This window comes from Carex rostrata, chromosome 20 (genome assembly GCF_964058835.1).
Source record: "Carex rostrata chromosome 20, lpCarRost1.2, whole genome shotgun sequence".
NCBI classification, from domain to species: domain Eukaryota; kingdom Viridiplantae; phylum Streptophyta; class Magnoliopsida; order Poales; family Cyperaceae; genus Carex; species Carex rostrata.
Genome location: NC_135937.1, coordinates 7677856 through 7695383, shown reverse-complemented (window position 1 = coordinate 7695383; position 17528 = coordinate 7677856). Strand labels below are relative to the sequence as shown.

The window sequence follows — 17528 nt, the reverse complement described above, 5'->3', positions numbered from 1 at the left end:
AGCATGAACTTGCTTTCCTCTGTTTCATCAATTATGATGCATTAAATGCCAGATTTTTCCCAACAAAGCCACAAAGTTTCTAAAAGGGAAACAACAAACAGAAATAAAATTAGGTTTCAAGTCAAAAAAGCTGTTCTTTCAAGACAACTACAAAAAAGCCTACTCTATTACACTATGAACATTCCATAGCACATTAATTAGCACCTCTACTCTATCCTATTCTTTTCTGTACCATGCCATCTCTTAAAAGATAAAAACCTAGCCTAAAATTTAACTTCAAATAAAACCAAATTATAATACTAAGCCCAAAAGCAACATTAATCCCCACAAAATCCTTTTCCCAGAACACCCCTCCTCTCCAGCACCAGAGGGAATCACCGGAAGCGGCAACTCAGTTGCATTGCATGCAGGCAAAATCTTCAAGCAGTCATTCCTCTCTCTGCAACTGGGTCCCGCAATGCAGAGCCCTCTATTACCCCCTAGCTTCAGCTTGCCTCCAGTGCGTACCGCAAAATCGGCCGAGAAAGGTACAGGTCCATGCAATCGGTTCCTCTCCAGGTTAACCTCTCTCGCGGTACTCTCTAACCGCTTAAACTGCACCGGCACTGTACCCTCCAGTAAATTATTATCCAGTGCTAAATAACACAGTTTTTCCAGAAATATACCCATAGAAACAGGAATACTGCCACCAAGACCGAGATCAGAGAAACCAATTCCGACCAAACTGCCCCCTGTTTTCTCCCAAATTTCTGGTATCTGCCCCCCTATACGCCGATTCCCGCTCAAGTATATCTCCTTCAAACCCACCATTTCCCCTATACTAGACGGTATACCACCCGTTAACCGATTGTAACTCAGATCCAAAAGCTCCAATTTCTTCAGACCCGATATCTGGCTCGGTATACGACCGTTAATCCTGTTGAAACTCAAATCCAGCTTAATGAGATTAACCAACTGGGTTAACGGGTCGGGTATGGAACCAATCAAACGGTTATAGCTGAGATCAAGTATCTTGAGATTGCTGCAGTTTGAGATGGATGGTGGGATCTGACCATAAAGGCTGTTCCTCGAGAAAACCAGCTGCTGTAGTGTAGGGGGCAAAAGAGGAATTTCGCCTGATATCGCAGTTCCAGTGATTACAAGGCGTCTGAGGGGTAAAATTGAGGCATCCATGTCGATCTGACCGGAGAGAGAGGGGTTGTTGATCAGTACAAGCTCTTCTATAGAGGACGGGAGGAGAGAGAAGAAGTTTGGTGGGAGGGTTGTGTACGAACTGGGTGATATGAAGCATTGGAAGAAGAAGAGTTTTTTGAGAAATGGAAAGGAAGATAGGAGGTTGAACAGGGAAGTGGCATTGCTGGAAGTGAAGTTGCATGTCGGGTTGGGAGTGAAGTCAGAAACATAACCGAAGTTGAGTTCTACAATGTGAATGGAAGTGGTGTAAGTGCAGTCGCTTGAGGTGGAGTTGCATGATGAGGTGGTGAAGAAGTCGCATACAAGACCATGAGGACCGGAGACGCAAAGGTCATCTGAATAGAGAGCTCTCCAGTTGACGAATGGGTTGATACTCTCCAGTACTTTGTACGCAGCTGTTTGCTCCCCTGGAGGGAGGCTGAGCGCAGACGTACTGGAGGAGAAGAGGAAGAGGAAGAGGAAGAGAAGAGAAACGAGAAGATCCATTGATAGTGGGTTTTGAGTGAGGGATACTGAGAATGAATTCCTTTTGAAGACTATGAAAGAGGAGATAACAGCTGTTACAGAAAAAGAGAGAAGGTAACAGGCAGAAAAGCTGAAAAAGATGGCCGCAAGGACTGCACGCAGGCGCTAGAGAGAACAGAGGGGGAAATTTGGTTTCCCTAAAGGAACTCAAATTTTGATTTTGAATCTGAACTGTTCGACCTATTTAGCACTAATATTATAGTACTTAAATTCTAATCGGACGGTTACGATTAGTACTCAAATTTTAGGTTACTTTAGGGATACGGACACAAGAGGAGGGTTTTCTTCTTGTCTTGTTTGCATTGAGCTGTTATTGATTAGAGTACCCAATAAAGCACCACAAGACGACATTTACTGATCTATGTAGGTTAGAGGGCGGTGCGAAGGTGCAATATAGGGGGATGGGAGTCAATGACTAAGCAAAATGCCAAAAATAAAGGCGCCGTAGAGAAAGCCCAATCCCCATCCGAATGTTCCGCTGTTTTTCTTCCCTCGTAAAATGAGACCCTTTTCCTTCTTTTCTCAAATGACCGTTTTATCCTCCCTCAGTCCACACTGAAAGTTTTGGAGCGAACTCCGCTGCTCTCCAAATAGGAGAGCAGACACTGTTATTCTAAATCTGATCATTCATCTTTGTTGAGATTTGTGCACGTAAAAACTTAAAAGTTGGATTTGAAATAACAGGGTCTTGCTCTTCTATTTGCAGAGCAGCGGGCAGAGTGGCATCCGAAAGTAAAAGCCCCGCTGAATATGAAAGAAGTGACTTGAGAACGATGTTATAGAATTATTTACTAGTCGGACCGTTAGGTTTACCGATTTTTTAAATGTTAATAACTTAAATATTAAAACTCATATATTAAAGTGATCTATATTATTTTTCTTGCATGCACATAAAAAAATTATCAGTGAATTAATAAGTTGAAAATCAATATTCAGAATTTATCTATATCAATTTGCAAGCTCTTGATAACAATAAAAACAAAATTGACATGTTGTAGTCATTGATATATGAATATATAAAATCATATAGAACAAATCTAACGGTTTTATTTTGATATTTGAGTTTTGAAATTTTAAGTTATTATGTTTGAAAAGTAAAGATATGATGAATTTACAAAAAATAGAGATATTTGAACTCTCCTCTATTTTAGAAAATATAAATAGAGTTGTTAATTTTTTTGAAAAATTATTAATGTCAAACTTTAAAAATTTTAGTTTTGAATTATCATGCTACTTCAAACCAGTATTGTAAACAACGTCTGTTAAGATCGATTAATTAGCCAATTAATTACTGACAGTGATCAAATCATTATAGATTTTTCTTAATAATTAATCAATTATTTCTGATTATAACTAATTATTTCTAATTAATTACTTAGCGATTCGTACAAGTACATAGCGTTATTTAAACCACTGCTTCAAACTTTTAAAAAGATTTATTTTATTCGGAGGGTTAAATCGTCAGAACAAAAAAATTCCAAAACACTTTAGAATGATCATGGGACCACCCAATCCCCACAAATTATCATAAAATCATTTGCAGAATAAAAGACGCAAAAGACAAAACCTGAAGCTTCTACAGTTTTAAAATCAATAGGTCAAGATGTGTGTCCGGTATAAATCCAACGGTTCGTATCAAAAGAAAACCTTTGCTGAGGGCTGAGGCAGCTACGATTACGAGCAAGGACAAGAGACGTGGTGGTGTGGAGAGAAGGTCGAAAAAGCACTGTGTCCAGCCGCCGACAAGAACCAGGACACGGTCTGACAAAATCAGATCCGATCGGTTGGGGCCCACTAGGGTCCTACTAAGAAGAGAACCGCTCCTATGTAAAAGTTCTGGTATGGTCTTCTGTGTTTCATGTCTAATGCTCTGTAGTTTCTACTTTCTAGTTCTGGTGTGGTTAAAACCAGTGTCGTAAAAAACAGTCTTAACGGAAATTTAATCGGCCGTTTAATCATTAATGACAACCAAATCATTACAAATGCACTTAACGGATCCATGTTTGTGGATAAAATTGCTGATGAAAACGATTAATCGGCCGTTTTACCGTTTTAATCATCTGTTTATTCCCGTTTATTTATGTTTATTCCAATAAATATTTATTTTTCACATTGATTTTTTTTTTCTGTGATAGTGTGTGATAATAAGTTTTATAAATCATATTTTGTAGTTATATTTGTGCTTAGACATATATCCAATATTTTTTATTCATGTTTATTCTTCTTACTTACTTTGAAATTGATTAATTCTTCTGTTATTTATATACCATATATTTTTCTTATTTACTGATGTAATTTTTTCAATTAGTACGACATGTTCATTTATTAAACTAAGTTGTTATCATAAACTAAAATTAGTGATTTTATGTTGAAATGTTTTGTTTATTTCAAATAGTATGTTATTAGTATTTGAAAATGCTTAATTCTTGAATTAATTTTTTCATTAAATAAATGTGTTACTTATGAAAATTTTTATGCATTAAGAAAATATAAACATAATGTCATATTATAATAATGCAACTAAATTAACTTAAGTTTATTTGATAAGTTTAATGAGTTAAATAAATTATTTTTTAATAAATTGTAATATATATACATAAATTTAATAAAAACATTATATTGTCTGCATAATTCCGATTAATCGGCCGCATACCGATTAATCGCTTGATGGTACTCCGTCCGCCCGACGACCGCATACTGTTATTTACAACACAGGTTAAAACAAATCATTATTGTTTTTCTTTCGGCCATTTTCAAATAACAGATATTGTACGACATCAAAACTTTCCCCATCTGAGGCCTTTTATCGAAAAACTCTTTTGGTAATGTACCGTTTCTGTTTCTTTTGTCTTTTGGTTTATTCTTTGTGTTTATGTCCCGGACGGTGAATCCTTGAAAATTAGATTTAAGATATATATACCACTTACGTCCATTTAGATTGTCAATTTATCTTATTAACTCTGGAATTTGAATATTTTGTCGTGTAAACAACGAAATCTGGCAACGCGGGCCTCTAAATTTTGTGAAGCTTTTGAATATCTGGGTATATATGAAGAGCTTTAAGGCTGTATATATTGGGCCAAAAGTTTTGTGGGCCTTTGGTACAAATTGTGATCTGTATTTGTTTCATCTATATATAAATACAGTATACAGGAGTTCACACAATTAATAAGAAGAAATTAACAAGACAAAACTGCAGTTTATTTATTATACGTATATTATTGCTCACTCTCTAGTCTCAGCATGCTGAAATTAAGACTATATATAAAGGAAACGATAGAGATAGAAATGATGTTCAAGGAAAGAGCTCATAGATTGAGTTAACCCCGACTGTGTCCACTCTGTAATTAACAAAACCTGCTGCTTGGAAAACATTGTGCCACTCCTGCCTGTTGCGCATCTTTACAACAAACGATATCATCATATTTATATCATAATAGAGGGTTGTCTCGATCGCATCCTGGTCATCTGTCTCCAAGTCTATAGTGAGGTCAATTATGATAACCTTACCGCCAGCTTCTACGGGTGAAATTGCCTCTCGGCATTTCTGAAGAATTTTAATGCAATCATCATCAGGCCAATCATGGAGAACATGCTGCACGTTATATAATCTTATGATTACAATATTTAGTATGTTCTTCTAATTGTAACCAGAATATATATATAATCTTATAATCAGAGATAACCTTGAGGATTATATTACTGCATCAGCTGCTGGTATTTTCTCAAACATGTTGCCCCCCACGGCATCGAATAACTCATCGCATTTCAACACATTGGATATGTCGTGCAGCAGATCGAACACTGTGCACCTCAATTCAGAAAATGTTTCGGCAATAACTTTTACTGTAGTTCCGGTGCCACCTCCTACATCCACGAGACTCTTCATCCCATCGAATAGTTGAGGACATGAGGCGACCACATCTTTCATTGAGCAAGTTACCTGATTACTCATGGACATCAAATTACTGAAGCCAACACTGAAACAACAAATTTAACCAACATAATTGGGGAATATATATATAGAGAGTAAGGCTACCATACATTGCAATGTATAGGCATGTTTGTATATTGAACTATAAATCACCGGCTTCAAAGTCCAAATAACCGATCCAAACCGTTCATCTTGTTCTCCATATTAATATGTGTTTGGAGACCAAATTTTATATTTTTTGGAATTTCTTTACTATTTTTTTAGATTTATTGAAAATCGCTGTTTTTTATGGTCCATATTTATCTGAAAAATAACGATTTAAAAGTAAGTTCTTTTAGAGGCATGGCTTGCCGCTCATATGCGTGTATACAATCTGAAATTTTCAACTCGGCAGCACACCTAAGTGTAAATGGTGAGATAACACTTTCGGTTAGGTGCAGGAATCTTGAGAGCTCCATTTCTCTTTTACTATTTTTTGGTCCTTTTGTCTAATTAGAAGGGGTTTGTTGAAATGATATACCGTTGGTGCCAAGAGTGCTTGTGCTAATGATGTCCTTATATAACGGATGCATGTATTCTTGTAGCGTGAATTTACTGTCCGTTTGTAATTTACTTGAGTCAGGTACCAGCTGGGAGGATACGGATTCACATGTCTCTCTCAATTATATGATCCAATTTATTAGATTTACTACAAAAAAAAGTCAAATCATGAAAAGTGATGTAATAGATTGGTGATAATATTTCTCTGTTAGAAAGTGATGTATTGCGAAAAAAAAAATTAGTTAGGGGAGAATTTTATCTATACTTAATTTTTTTTTCAAAATTACGTATTTGTTTTCCATGGATGATGCATCTAAAATTCATAATATCATATTTACCCAGGAAAAGTCTGATCGGAAAAAGAAGGCCCAATAATATCATATTTACCCATATTCTTAAGATGTCGAATTTTTTTTTTTCTATAAAATCATTTTAAATTACAAAGAAATTATTTTACCTAAAGAAAAGTCTGATCGGAAATTTAGTCTGGAAATATACTTTCATATGTAAATAATGTTGAAAGTATATTTCCAGACTAAATTTTACATTTTTTTTTTGTATATGTTTACTATATATCTTTCTAGATAGCAAGGTATAGATAATCACTACTTTTAATGGAATATAATCTTTAGTTCAAGTGATTAATTTCTACCTATATATATAAAAAGGTAAAATATTCTAAGAAATATAATATTGTATATACAAATACATTTTAATATAAAAGTCGTGTTGACCGGTTCAAATTAATTATCAGAACTTTAAGTAGGTATCATTAATTTGCAGATAATTCTTAAGCTGTTGATACTTGGGCTTTCTTTTTCCGATCAGATTTTTTCTTTAGGTAAAATAATTTCTATGTAATTTAAAATGATTTTATTGAAAAAAAAAAATTCGACATCTTAAGAATATGGGTAAATATGATATTATTGGGCCTTTTTTTTTCCGATCAGACTTTTCTGGGATAAATATGATATTATGAATTTTAGATGCATGGAAAAAATACGTAATTTTGAAAATTTTAAAAAGTATACATTTGGATACAACACCTATCACCGACATTTTTATTTTTACCCCAAAAAAAATACTTTAATAATAATAACCAACTTGCCGCTGAAATTTTAAATATACCTAGCCCGTGGAAAATATCCACGGGTGGAATTTTTTAATCGGCCCCATGGAAAAAAATTCACCGGCGGGATTAAATATTGGGCCCGTGGAAAATATCCATGGCCCGGCCATTTTTTTTTTTTGCGCTTTTTCATTATAAATAGAGGTTTTCAGCTATGAGAGAGAGAAGAAATTCATTCTGAAAGAGAGAAGGAGAAAGAGAGAAAGAGAAGAAGGAGGGAGAGAAAGAAGTTACTGTTCAGCTGCTAAATCATGTATTTTTATTTTTCTACAATTGTTCATTTACGTATTTACTATTTATATTCGTATGTACTGTTCATAGACGTATTATTATTTACTGTTCATATACTGTGCATGTACGTATCTACTATACAAATACGTATTTAATGTTCATTAATGTTCATCTATTGTGCATATACGTCTTAACTGTTCATCTACTATGCATATACGTCTTTACTGTTCATATACTGTACATATACATCTTTACTGTTCATTACTGTTCATATACTAATGTTCACTACTATTCACAACTGTTCACAATTGAAATCAATAAACTGACAAAATATTTACCATTTACGAATGTAGTTTATTGACCATGCCTATTGGAATTTCAATACATTTTGGAGGAAAATTCATTTTTGACCAGAATGGGGCACGTTACTCCAAATCTCTAGTAAATACGTATTGGGTCGATGAAAATTTCTCATTTGAGCAGTTGCAATCGCTTATTTATGAAGTGAGCGGCTACAATAGGAATCGCTGGAAATTACAAATTCAAGCCCGAATGGTCCATGCAGGAAAGTATGTCAGAATCGCATTGGGAGATGACGGGGCATTAAGAGGCCTGATCGCGCAGGTTGTGCGGTCCGGCGAATCATTATTGGAAGTTTTTGCATGCAGAATTTGCAGAGAGTCAGGGGCTGGAAGTTCAGGCCAAAATTCGACAAGTCCATCAGCGAGTAATACTGCATACCACAATACCGACTCCTGGCATATAAAATGTCCTCACTCTGTGTTGAAAAAAGTAAACAACATAAGAACCTGAAAATACGACAACTCGACATAATTTAAACTTCAAAAAAACAAAGAAAAAAAGTAATCAAGTAACTCTCGGGATGTCAGGAAGACTCGGTGCTCCTTGTGACTCATCCATAACAGAGGACTAAAATATTTCGGGCTGTTCACGGGAATGGGCTCATCAACAGGTTCGGCTGGTGGTGGTCTCCTAGGCCGTCCCCTAGCCATCCTACGTTTAAAAAAAATTTAGACATGCTACAATTGGCTAAAATACGCTAAATTAGGCTAATATGAAAAAAATATACTCAAATATACTAAAATACGCTAATTGCGCTGAAAATAACCTAATTGCGGTAATATGGGAAAAATATATTATTCGGGTCAAATATGCTAAAACAAGCAAAAATATTCTCTATCAATGCTAAAATACACTAATTGCGGTAAAAATATGCTAAATTAGACTAATATGAAAAAAATATGTTATTCGGGTCAAATATGCTAAAACAAGCAAAAATATTCTTTATCAATGCTAAAATACGCTAATTGCGGTAAAAAAAATGCTAAATTAGGCTAATATGGAAAAAATATGCTAAAACAAGCAAAAAATATACTCAAATATTCTAAAATACTCTAATTGCGGTAAAAATATGCTAAATTAGGTTTGTAACGCTTCTGAATTCGGGTATATTTTAAATTTAGAATCCAATTTGAATCAAAATAAAAATAAGAATAATATATATAGTTCAGAAAAAAAATAGCAAAACGTTTTATTAATTTACATGAAAGTTATATCTAAATTCTGCATATAAATTTTAATTATGCATTTCTTAGCCCAATTAGTAAGCCCAAATTAGAAATATGCAATCCTAAGTTTAGCCCACATCCAATAATATAACCAACCAAAGTCTCTCCTCTCTTCTCATTCCCAATTGTTTCCTTTTCAATTATTCCTGTAAGTCTTTCTCTTTCTCTTTCTCTCTTCTTGGCCGCCCCCCCATCTCTTTTTGGATGCCGCCGGCCCTCCCTCTCTCTTGTTCTCCCTTGTGCCGCCGCCCCCCTTCTCTCCCTTGGCTGCTGACCCGCTGACCCGAGCCCCACCCTTGGCCGCTGACCCGAGCAACCCCAAGGCCGCCAGCCCCCTAGGCCGACAGCCCCCTGGCCGAACCCCTCCCTCTCTCTCTTCTTCCCCTTGCCGCTGCCGCCGGCCACTACCCTAGCCGGACCCCTGCTGGCCGAACCACAGCCCTAGACCCGAACCCAAACCCTAGACCAGAACCCATTAACCCTAGACCCGAACCCATTAACCCTAGACCCGAAACCCATTAACCCTAGAGTGTGATCCTATGAACCAAAATTTTCTTCAGGGGGCAAGCCCCCTAAGACCCCTGTAAGGGGGGGGGGCCGCCCCCCTCTAACCCCCGGCCCGCTTACCGGCAAGCGGAACCGCCGATTTAATATACGGGGTAAGGAAACCAAAACCTAAACCCAATAACCCAATATCCGAACCGAACCCCTTCCCTCTTTAAAGTCAATCAAATTAGTACGAGGGTCAAGGTTAATACCAATTTAATAATACCAAATTGAATTGTGGGGAAAACTGAATTGAGGGTTTTAATTATGTATAAATTCTTTGGATTTAAAAAGAAATAAGAAGTTAATTAAGCGTTTAAAACTTAGGAGCAAACCGCGTGAATTTAGGAGACGCTGAGAATACGCGAGATCCTGACAACCGCTCAAACGAAGGCACTGAAAATACAGGTGCGGGTTCCTGGTCTTTTTACAAATAATACAAAAAAATGCATGGATTGAGGTAAGTAGTCCTTTTTCTTAATCTGGTGGATAAACTGCATGTTGTGAATGTCGAACAATCGTTTGAATTTGTGTAGAATTGCATGATAGGAACTCTTGATGCATGAAATTGAATTGATAGGAATTGAATTGTGAATTTGAGAATGGGGAACTTGAATGAATCGTTTTAAATTGGGGCCGTCCGTGTGAGGCGGCTCTGCATGTGTTTTTGAAAAGCGGGCTGTCCATGTGTGGCAGCCCAGTGTGTGAACAGGACATAACAGAACAGAACAGAACAGAACAGAACGGGTCGCCAAATTCGCGGCGGTTCGCCGGATGGGTCCCCGAAATGGCCCATCTAGAGTGTGATAATCGGGTCGTCCTTGCGTGGCGATTCGCCGGGTTTTCATGTACGGGCATGGATTCCCAGAGTGTGGAATTTTAAAACCTTTTGAAATGAGTTAAAAAGGGGCGGGAATAAAAACTGGTTATTTTAAAGTGATTTGCATATCCGAATTGATAGGGACATGGGGAAAAATTCAAAAACCTTCTTTTTATGTTATTTGGGGAATTAAATGCATTGATTTGTAAAAGCACCGGGCTGGAACTAAATCCCGCACTGAGAGTTAGTTCGATCTCTCACCGTACCACCTGTTATGTGGGTTCCAGGAAACGAAGAAGAAAGCATGGAGGAAGGCCGCGGGTGAGGAAATTAGCGGAAGTTGTTAAGATAGCCACTCTCTGTTTATTTTATATTTGTATGAACAATATATTGTGTGGACATGGCAGTGACTGTTTGACTAGCCATGTCTGACATATTGTCCCTTTTCTGTTTGTTTGTGAACTCCATTTATTTTTAAATAAAGTGGCTTGTTGAATGTTTTTATTGATGATGTATGTGATGTGCTTAACGCCTAGCGCATAAATGCGCGGCGGGTTGTCCGGGGGTGTGACAAGGTTAATATGAAAAAATATGTTATTCGGGTAAAATATGCTAAAACAAGCAAAAATATTCTCTATCAATGCTAAAATACGCTAACTGCGGTAAAAATATGATACATTAATATACAAAAAATATGTTATTCAGGTAAAATATGTTAAAACAAGCTAAAATATACTCACATTGGCTTAAAATACGCTAATTGCAGTAAAAATAAAAATGTCGGATAATTTCATATATCAATTTTATTCTAGTTTTAAAACAATAGACCGAAATTTTTTTTTTTTTACATTTTAAATTTGAGTGCAAGCAAGGCTCAAATAAATTTAGATTTCATTTAATTTCAATTTCAATGCCGAGCCCACAAATTCAAATTTCTAATTTTACCTCTAGGTCCCTATGATAGGGTGTTATTACCAAGGGCCTTATTTTTAGCAGATCAGCCCCTTAAAGAAAATTGCAAAAGGGCCCTTGACAGTTTTAAAAAGGGTGTACCAGTACCATGAATCTACTGGTACCGAGATCAATAGTGTATCTACGGTTCATGTAAGGAATACACATGACCAATTTAGATGAAAAAGGAATAAGTACAGCCCAAGTCGAGGTTGGTATTAAGAACCAAAATTGATTCGTCAAATCAATGATTTCTAGTAAATTCTCAAGTGAAGATTTTCATTTCGATATCAAACCCCCACACGAAAGATCATCAACAAGAAATTTATCACATCACACAAGCAATATCAGATATGAGCCCCCGACCAATTGTAAAAATCAGCGAGCAATTTAGGCAAGCAAAAGGGCGTAGTCAACACAAGTCCAGCCGGGAAAATCAACAACCCGCGCTAGACAATTCATAAATGCCCAAATCAGCTTATAAAACCTGATAAGGATCAATTCATCATACGACAAGCATACGTCACTTCATCAATTAAAAAAGATTTTAAATATTTACCCGTTATAGTGCGAATCACAAAGAGGCAAGAACAAGAGGGAAGGAAAGCCGGTACCACGGCAGTGGCTTTGCCTCGCCTCTCGACCCTTCAAAATTCAGCGACAGTGGGGGTTTCTCGGACGGAGGCGGTGGCGGTGGTGGGCCTCCAGTGAGGCGGAAAAGAGAGAGGGGGCGGGGGTTCGGCGGCTGGTGTGGAGCTTCACGGAGAGAGACTGGGTGGAGAGAAGGAGCGGCGGTGGATGTGGGGCTTCACGGAGACAGAGCGACGGGAGAGAGAAGGGTTTTTTTTTCGATTTAACACTCCGGGCTGTAGATATTTTCCACGGACCCAATATTTAATCCCGCCCGTGGATTTTTTTCACGGGGCCGATTAAAAAATCCAACCCGTGGATTTTTTCCACGGACTGGGTATATTTAAAATTTCAGCGACAAGCTGGTTATTATTATTAAAATAAATTTTTTTTGGGTAAAAATAAAAATGTCGGCACCTATCAACACAAGGCTTGAGAAAATCACCATTTCAAATTCTCAAGAATTTTCTTCTACAGATGCAACTAATCATGCTAAAATTCTCCCCTAATTAATTTTTTTTCGCAATACATCACTTTCTAACAGAGAAATATTATAATGATTAGATATGTTATAATAATTTTAATTTATTAGTAGATTAGCTCTTTAAAAAAAAATTGGTGTTGTTTTAAAAAAAATGGTGCTGTTTTAAAAAAAAAAAACAGGCTTGAATCAAACCCGGACTAACCCCCACTCGGCCCGGACCGATCCTTGTTAAATTTGGACCAAGGATCTAGCATAGGTTTGATCTAACTCTCCAAAATGAGATCTGTCGAATCCGTAGACCCGCGGGACCCGTGGCTCGGGCGGGTTCGAACCGTGTGGACCCGACCTGACCCGAATTCAAAACACTAGGCTGGAATTAAGAAGTGGTTGTAGGTTAGCATAGACTAGTCTCTAGTCAAAATTCATATCTTCATTGGCGCCAAGTAAATATTTAGCAAAAAGTCAAAAAGAATTCGGAGTTTGCATGCAACTGACTGATCTACTTGTTCCAAATAATCAGTCATTGAGATGAGTAATATCTGGTGAACAATGTACAAATAATATCACTCTATCAGGATCGGATATCATAAAAATTTGATACTAATTATAATCAGAATTGCATAAAATAAACATCCGACCTTGATAATAAGCTGCTAATGAGTTGAGTCGGCTAGCGAATCAATGAGTTGAGCGGCTCAATATTTTATAACGAATCGGTCTCAAAATTGAAAAAAGGGCTAACTCGACTCGGTTCGATTTTGAAAGAAAAAAACTCAGCTCATGTAAACACTCGGTTCAACTCGGCTCGGACTGCGAGCTCGCGAGCTGGCTGGTGAGCCAGCTCATATTTTGTCCTTTGATGAAAAAATGGAGATCAATTAACCCTTTAATGAAGGTAGATTGTCTATAGTGTCAGATGTCGTGTCACTGTAATATTTTTTTGGAGTACAATTGCAAAACTTTTCTGAATGATCAAATGATTAAGCTATATATTTCTATATTGTTATTTACTACAGGGAAAAAGATTGATGAATTTGTATGAACGAAATCTTTGGTCTCATCAAAGGACTGTATTCTCATCTTCAAATTCCATTTTTTTTTTCAAATTTCAATTATTTTCAATTTTTTTTAAAGAAATTTGAAAAAAATGATCATTTCTTTCGTTTTTTCAAATTATTTTTAAAGAAAACTTTTTCAAATTTCGATATTTTTTTTTTCAAAATTTCAAAGTTTTTCAACATGTAATATGAGCCGACATTTTGAAATTATTTTAATGAAATAATCATTTTTTATCAAATGATCATTTCTTTAAAAAATGATCAAAGTTTTTCAACATGCATGTCATTTAAAGTCAATATAATATCTCTATCCCACTTCGATCATTTTTTTAAAATAAATAAATGATTATTTTTTCAACATGTAATATGAGCCGGCTCATGAGTCGGCTCACGAGCCGAGCCGAGTTGAGCAAAGTGTTTACATGAGCCGAGCCGAGTTAGAGCCAAATCATTTTGCTTCTCTCATTGAGTCGAACCTTAATCATTAGCAGCCCTGATATAGAGTATCAAGATCGGCCATTTACAAATTAAGAACAAATACTAATAGTCGAGAAATTATCAGGATTGGCTATTCAAAGAGATCCGATCTTAATACCCTCACTTTCTAGATTGCATAATAGAACACAGCCGACCTTGATAGTTTCTGAATTATCAGGATCTGATTTATGACGATGTCCGATCCTGAATCAGTATAGTGTTAATAAAGCCTAGCCCCTCGTCTCCAGCGCCTCTCTCTTCTCTGGGCAGTCATGTCGAACCAATCAAGTGGTGACGACGAGCCTTCATCATCTAAGAAATGAGGAAGAGGTGCTACTAGTCAAAAGAAGTTGGATACTTGGATGTGTTTGCTGAAAGCTGCAACACAAGAGACATCAATAATATAGGTTGGCATTGGGATAAATTTCTCAGTGACAACTGGATCTTCAAAAAACGACTGTCAATTAATTTGATTGAATGTTTTTTTTTTTTTGTGTTTTTTTGGATGCATTAGCACCAAAAGTTTGATACATTTTGTATTTAGTTGACTTGTAATTTGGATAATGTGATATTATTACTGTTTTTTCAGTTATGATGTGATATCTGATTGGTATATTTTACTTAGTGTGTTCTCTTGAATTATCTGTGTTTGTGACATTAATTATTAGCTAGCAAATTTGGTGGGAGCTGCGGCATTAAAAAAAATTTTCCGAAAAAAAAGAACGTATAATCATAGTCAGCTATTAATATGCCCGATCTTGTTACTTATCTTACATCAAAATCGGCTACTTAATATATGTCCGATCTTGATAGTAAAATTAGGGTTAGTTGTACGACCGATCCTGATAGTTACAATCAAGATCGGTTGTACGACTCATTCTGATAGTTCTGACTTTCGGTATAGCTCTGATTGGGATCGCCCCATAATATGATCTTCGTAGCTATAAACATCTGATCCTGATTGGAAAGATAGAGACTTTCTTTTACAAAAAAATAAAATTATTTAGTTTCCAACATATTCTTGGTACCGAAGATATTGTCTTTGATCTAGTAGATCAAAGATTGATTTTTCCCCATCTGAGGCCTTTTATCGAAAAACTCTTTTGGTAATGCAATATTTCTGTTTCTTTTGTCTTTTGGTTTATTCTTTGTGTTTATGTCCCGGACGGTGAATCCTTGAGAATTAGATTTAAGATGTATATACTACTAACAAACATTTAAAAAACTGATGATCCATTTAGATTGTCAATTTATCTTATTAACTCTAGATTCTAGAATTTGAATATTTTGTCGTGTGAACAATGAAATCTGGCAACGTGGGCCTCTTTTGTGAAGCTTATGAATTTCTGGGTATGAAGAGCTAATTGAGCCGATATATTGGGCCGTTGGTTTTGTGGGCCTTTGGTATAAATTGTGATCTGTGTTTGCTTCATCTATATATAAATATAGTATACAAGGTCTTCTTCACACAATTAATAAGAAGAAATTAACACGGAGAATATTGTAGTAATACATTTATATCATATGTATATATAAGTCCGACCAAACTGCAGTTTATTTATTACACGTATATTATTGCTCAATTTCTAGTCTCTGCTGAAATTAACAATTATATATATAGGGATGGGCTATGCTACTCCATGGAGTAAAACACGTTTGTACTCCATGCCGTATTTTCATTTTGAAAATTCAAACGACCAATCCGAACCATTTTATGTGATCTCCATATTGAAATGTGCTTGGAGACCAAGTTTTACATTTTTTGGAATTTTTTTACTATTTATTAAGCATTTTTCAAAATTTTTGTTTTGTTGTGAACAGTAAAAAATAGTAAAATTTTCTGGACCATCGGATCAGCAATTTTCAAAAATGCTTAATATATAGTAAACAAATTCTGAAAAAATGTAAAATTTGGTCTCCAAACACATTTCAATATGGAGATCACATCTAACGGTTCGGATCGGTCGTTTGGATTTTCAAAATAAAAACATGACGGTGTGGAGCACCAACTCATTTTACTCCATGGAGTAGCCTAGCCCATCCCTATATATATATATTAATGACTCAATAATAAGGAAACGATAGAGATAGAAATGGTGTTCAAGGAAGGAGCTCATAGATTGAGTAAACCCCCATAGTGTGTACTTTGTAATTAACAAAACCTGCTGCTTAGAAAACATTGTGCCACTCCTGTTTGTTGCGCTCCTTTGCAACAAACGCTATCATCATTTTTATATCATAATAGAGGGTTGTCTCGATCGCATCCTGGTCATGTGTCTCCAAGTCTATAGTGAGTTCGATTATGATAACCTTACCGCCAACTTCTACGGGTGAAATTGCCTCTCGGCATTTCTGAAGAATTTTAATGCAATCATCATCAGGCCAATCACGGAGAACATGCTGTACGTTATATAATCTTATGATTAGTATATTTAGTATGTTCTTCTAATTGTAACCAGAATATATATGTAATCTTATGATCAGAGATAACCTTGAGGATTACTGCATCAGCTGCTGGTATTTTCTCAAACATGTTTCCCTCCACGGCATCGAATAACTCATCGCATTTCAACACATTGGATATGACGTGCGGCAGATCGAACACTGTGCACCTCAATTCAGAAAATGTTTCGACAATAACTTTTACTGTAGTTCCGGTGCCGCTTCCTACATCCACGAGACTCTTCATCCCATCGAATAGTTGAGGACGTGAGGCGACCACATCCTTCATTGAGCAAGTTACCTGATTACGCATGGACATCAAATTACTGAAGCCAACACTGAAACAACAAATTTAACCAACATAATTGGGGAATATATATATAGAGAGTAAGGCTACCATACATTGCAATTTATAGGCATGTTTGTATATCACTACAGCAAAACGGAGCTTCAGCGACCGGTATCAGCGACCAGTAGTGACGCCGGTCGCTGATGTTCAATTTTTCATCAAATATAAAAATTTCCACTCAAATTTCGGCGACAACTGTATCAGCGACCGGCGCCAGTACCGGTCTCTGAAAGTTTTTTTTTTTTTTTTTTTTTTTTTTTTTTTTTTTTTTCGCTGAAATTTTGGGAGTAAATCGCGTGGGCGCCAGAACCTTCTCCTCCGCGCGCCAGAACCCAATCGAAACCCTTCAAATTTTGATCGAAACCCCAAACCCTTTTTCAAAATTGATCTCCTCTCTCTCGCCTCAGACCAATGGCCCTCAGCATCTCTCTCTCGCTCTCTCGCCTCTCTCGACGCACCATCTTTCTCTTGCTCTCTCGCCGGACCAGCCAAGACCGAGCCGTTTTCGCATGCGGGTTCACTTCCGACTTGACCAGGTAACTCTTCTCTTCTTCTCTTCCCTCTGATCTAGAACTTGGCAAATCTCATCAATTGTAGTCATGGAAGAAGGAGACAGTCAAGATTCTCAA

The 17528-nt window shown here is 36.5% G+C and overlaps 2 protein-coding genes across 3 annotated transcripts; both read right to left on the bottom strand.

The window, feature by feature from the left end:
- Nucleotides 1-291: 291 nt before the first annotated feature.
- On the bottom strand, nt 292-1680 carry RIC7 (ROP-interactive CRIB motif-containing protein 7). Its single transcript, XM_078321693.1, has one exon. It carries the CDS (start codon nt 1678-1680, stop codon nt 292-294), a length of 1389 nt encoding a protein of 462 aa, XP_078177819.1.
- A 3231-nt stretch (nt 1681-4911) lies between these two features.
- On the bottom strand, nt 4912-16954 carry LOC144572625 (myricetin O-methyltransferase-like). Of its 2 annotated transcripts, none has more exons than XM_078322271.1 (2): nt 16600-16954; nt 4912-5314 (listed from the first exon to the last, which is right to left on the bottom strand). In XM_078322271.1, exons 1-2 carry the CDS (start codon nt 16867-16869, stop codon nt 5015-5017), a joined length of 570 nt encoding a protein of 189 aa, XP_078178397.1. In that variant the 5' UTR covers nt 16870-16954; the 3' UTR covers nt 4912-5014. The 2 variants fall into 2 exon arrangements, with proteins under 2 accessions (XP_078178397.1, XP_078178398.1); XM_078322272.1 differs by lacking the exon at nt 4912-5314 and adding an exon at nt 16149-16508 and having other exon boundaries at nt 16600-16856.
- Nucleotides 16955-17528: the final 574 nt, after the last annotated feature.

Bases quoted from the DNA above. Each gene is read 5' to 3' on its own strand.
- LOC144572625 (XM_078322271.1), bottom strand. From the start codon at position 16,869: ATGTCCATGCGTAATCAGGTAACTTGCTCAATGAAGGATGTGGTCGCC. The intron at 5,315-16,599 runs GTTATCTCTGAT...TATAACGTGCAG, and splicing joins CTGATGCAGTAATCCTCAAG to CATGTTCTCCATGATTGGCC.
- RIC7 (XM_078321693.1), bottom strand. From the start codon at position 1,680: ATGGATCTTCTCGTTTCTCTTCTCTTCCTCTTCCTCTTCCTCTTCTCC.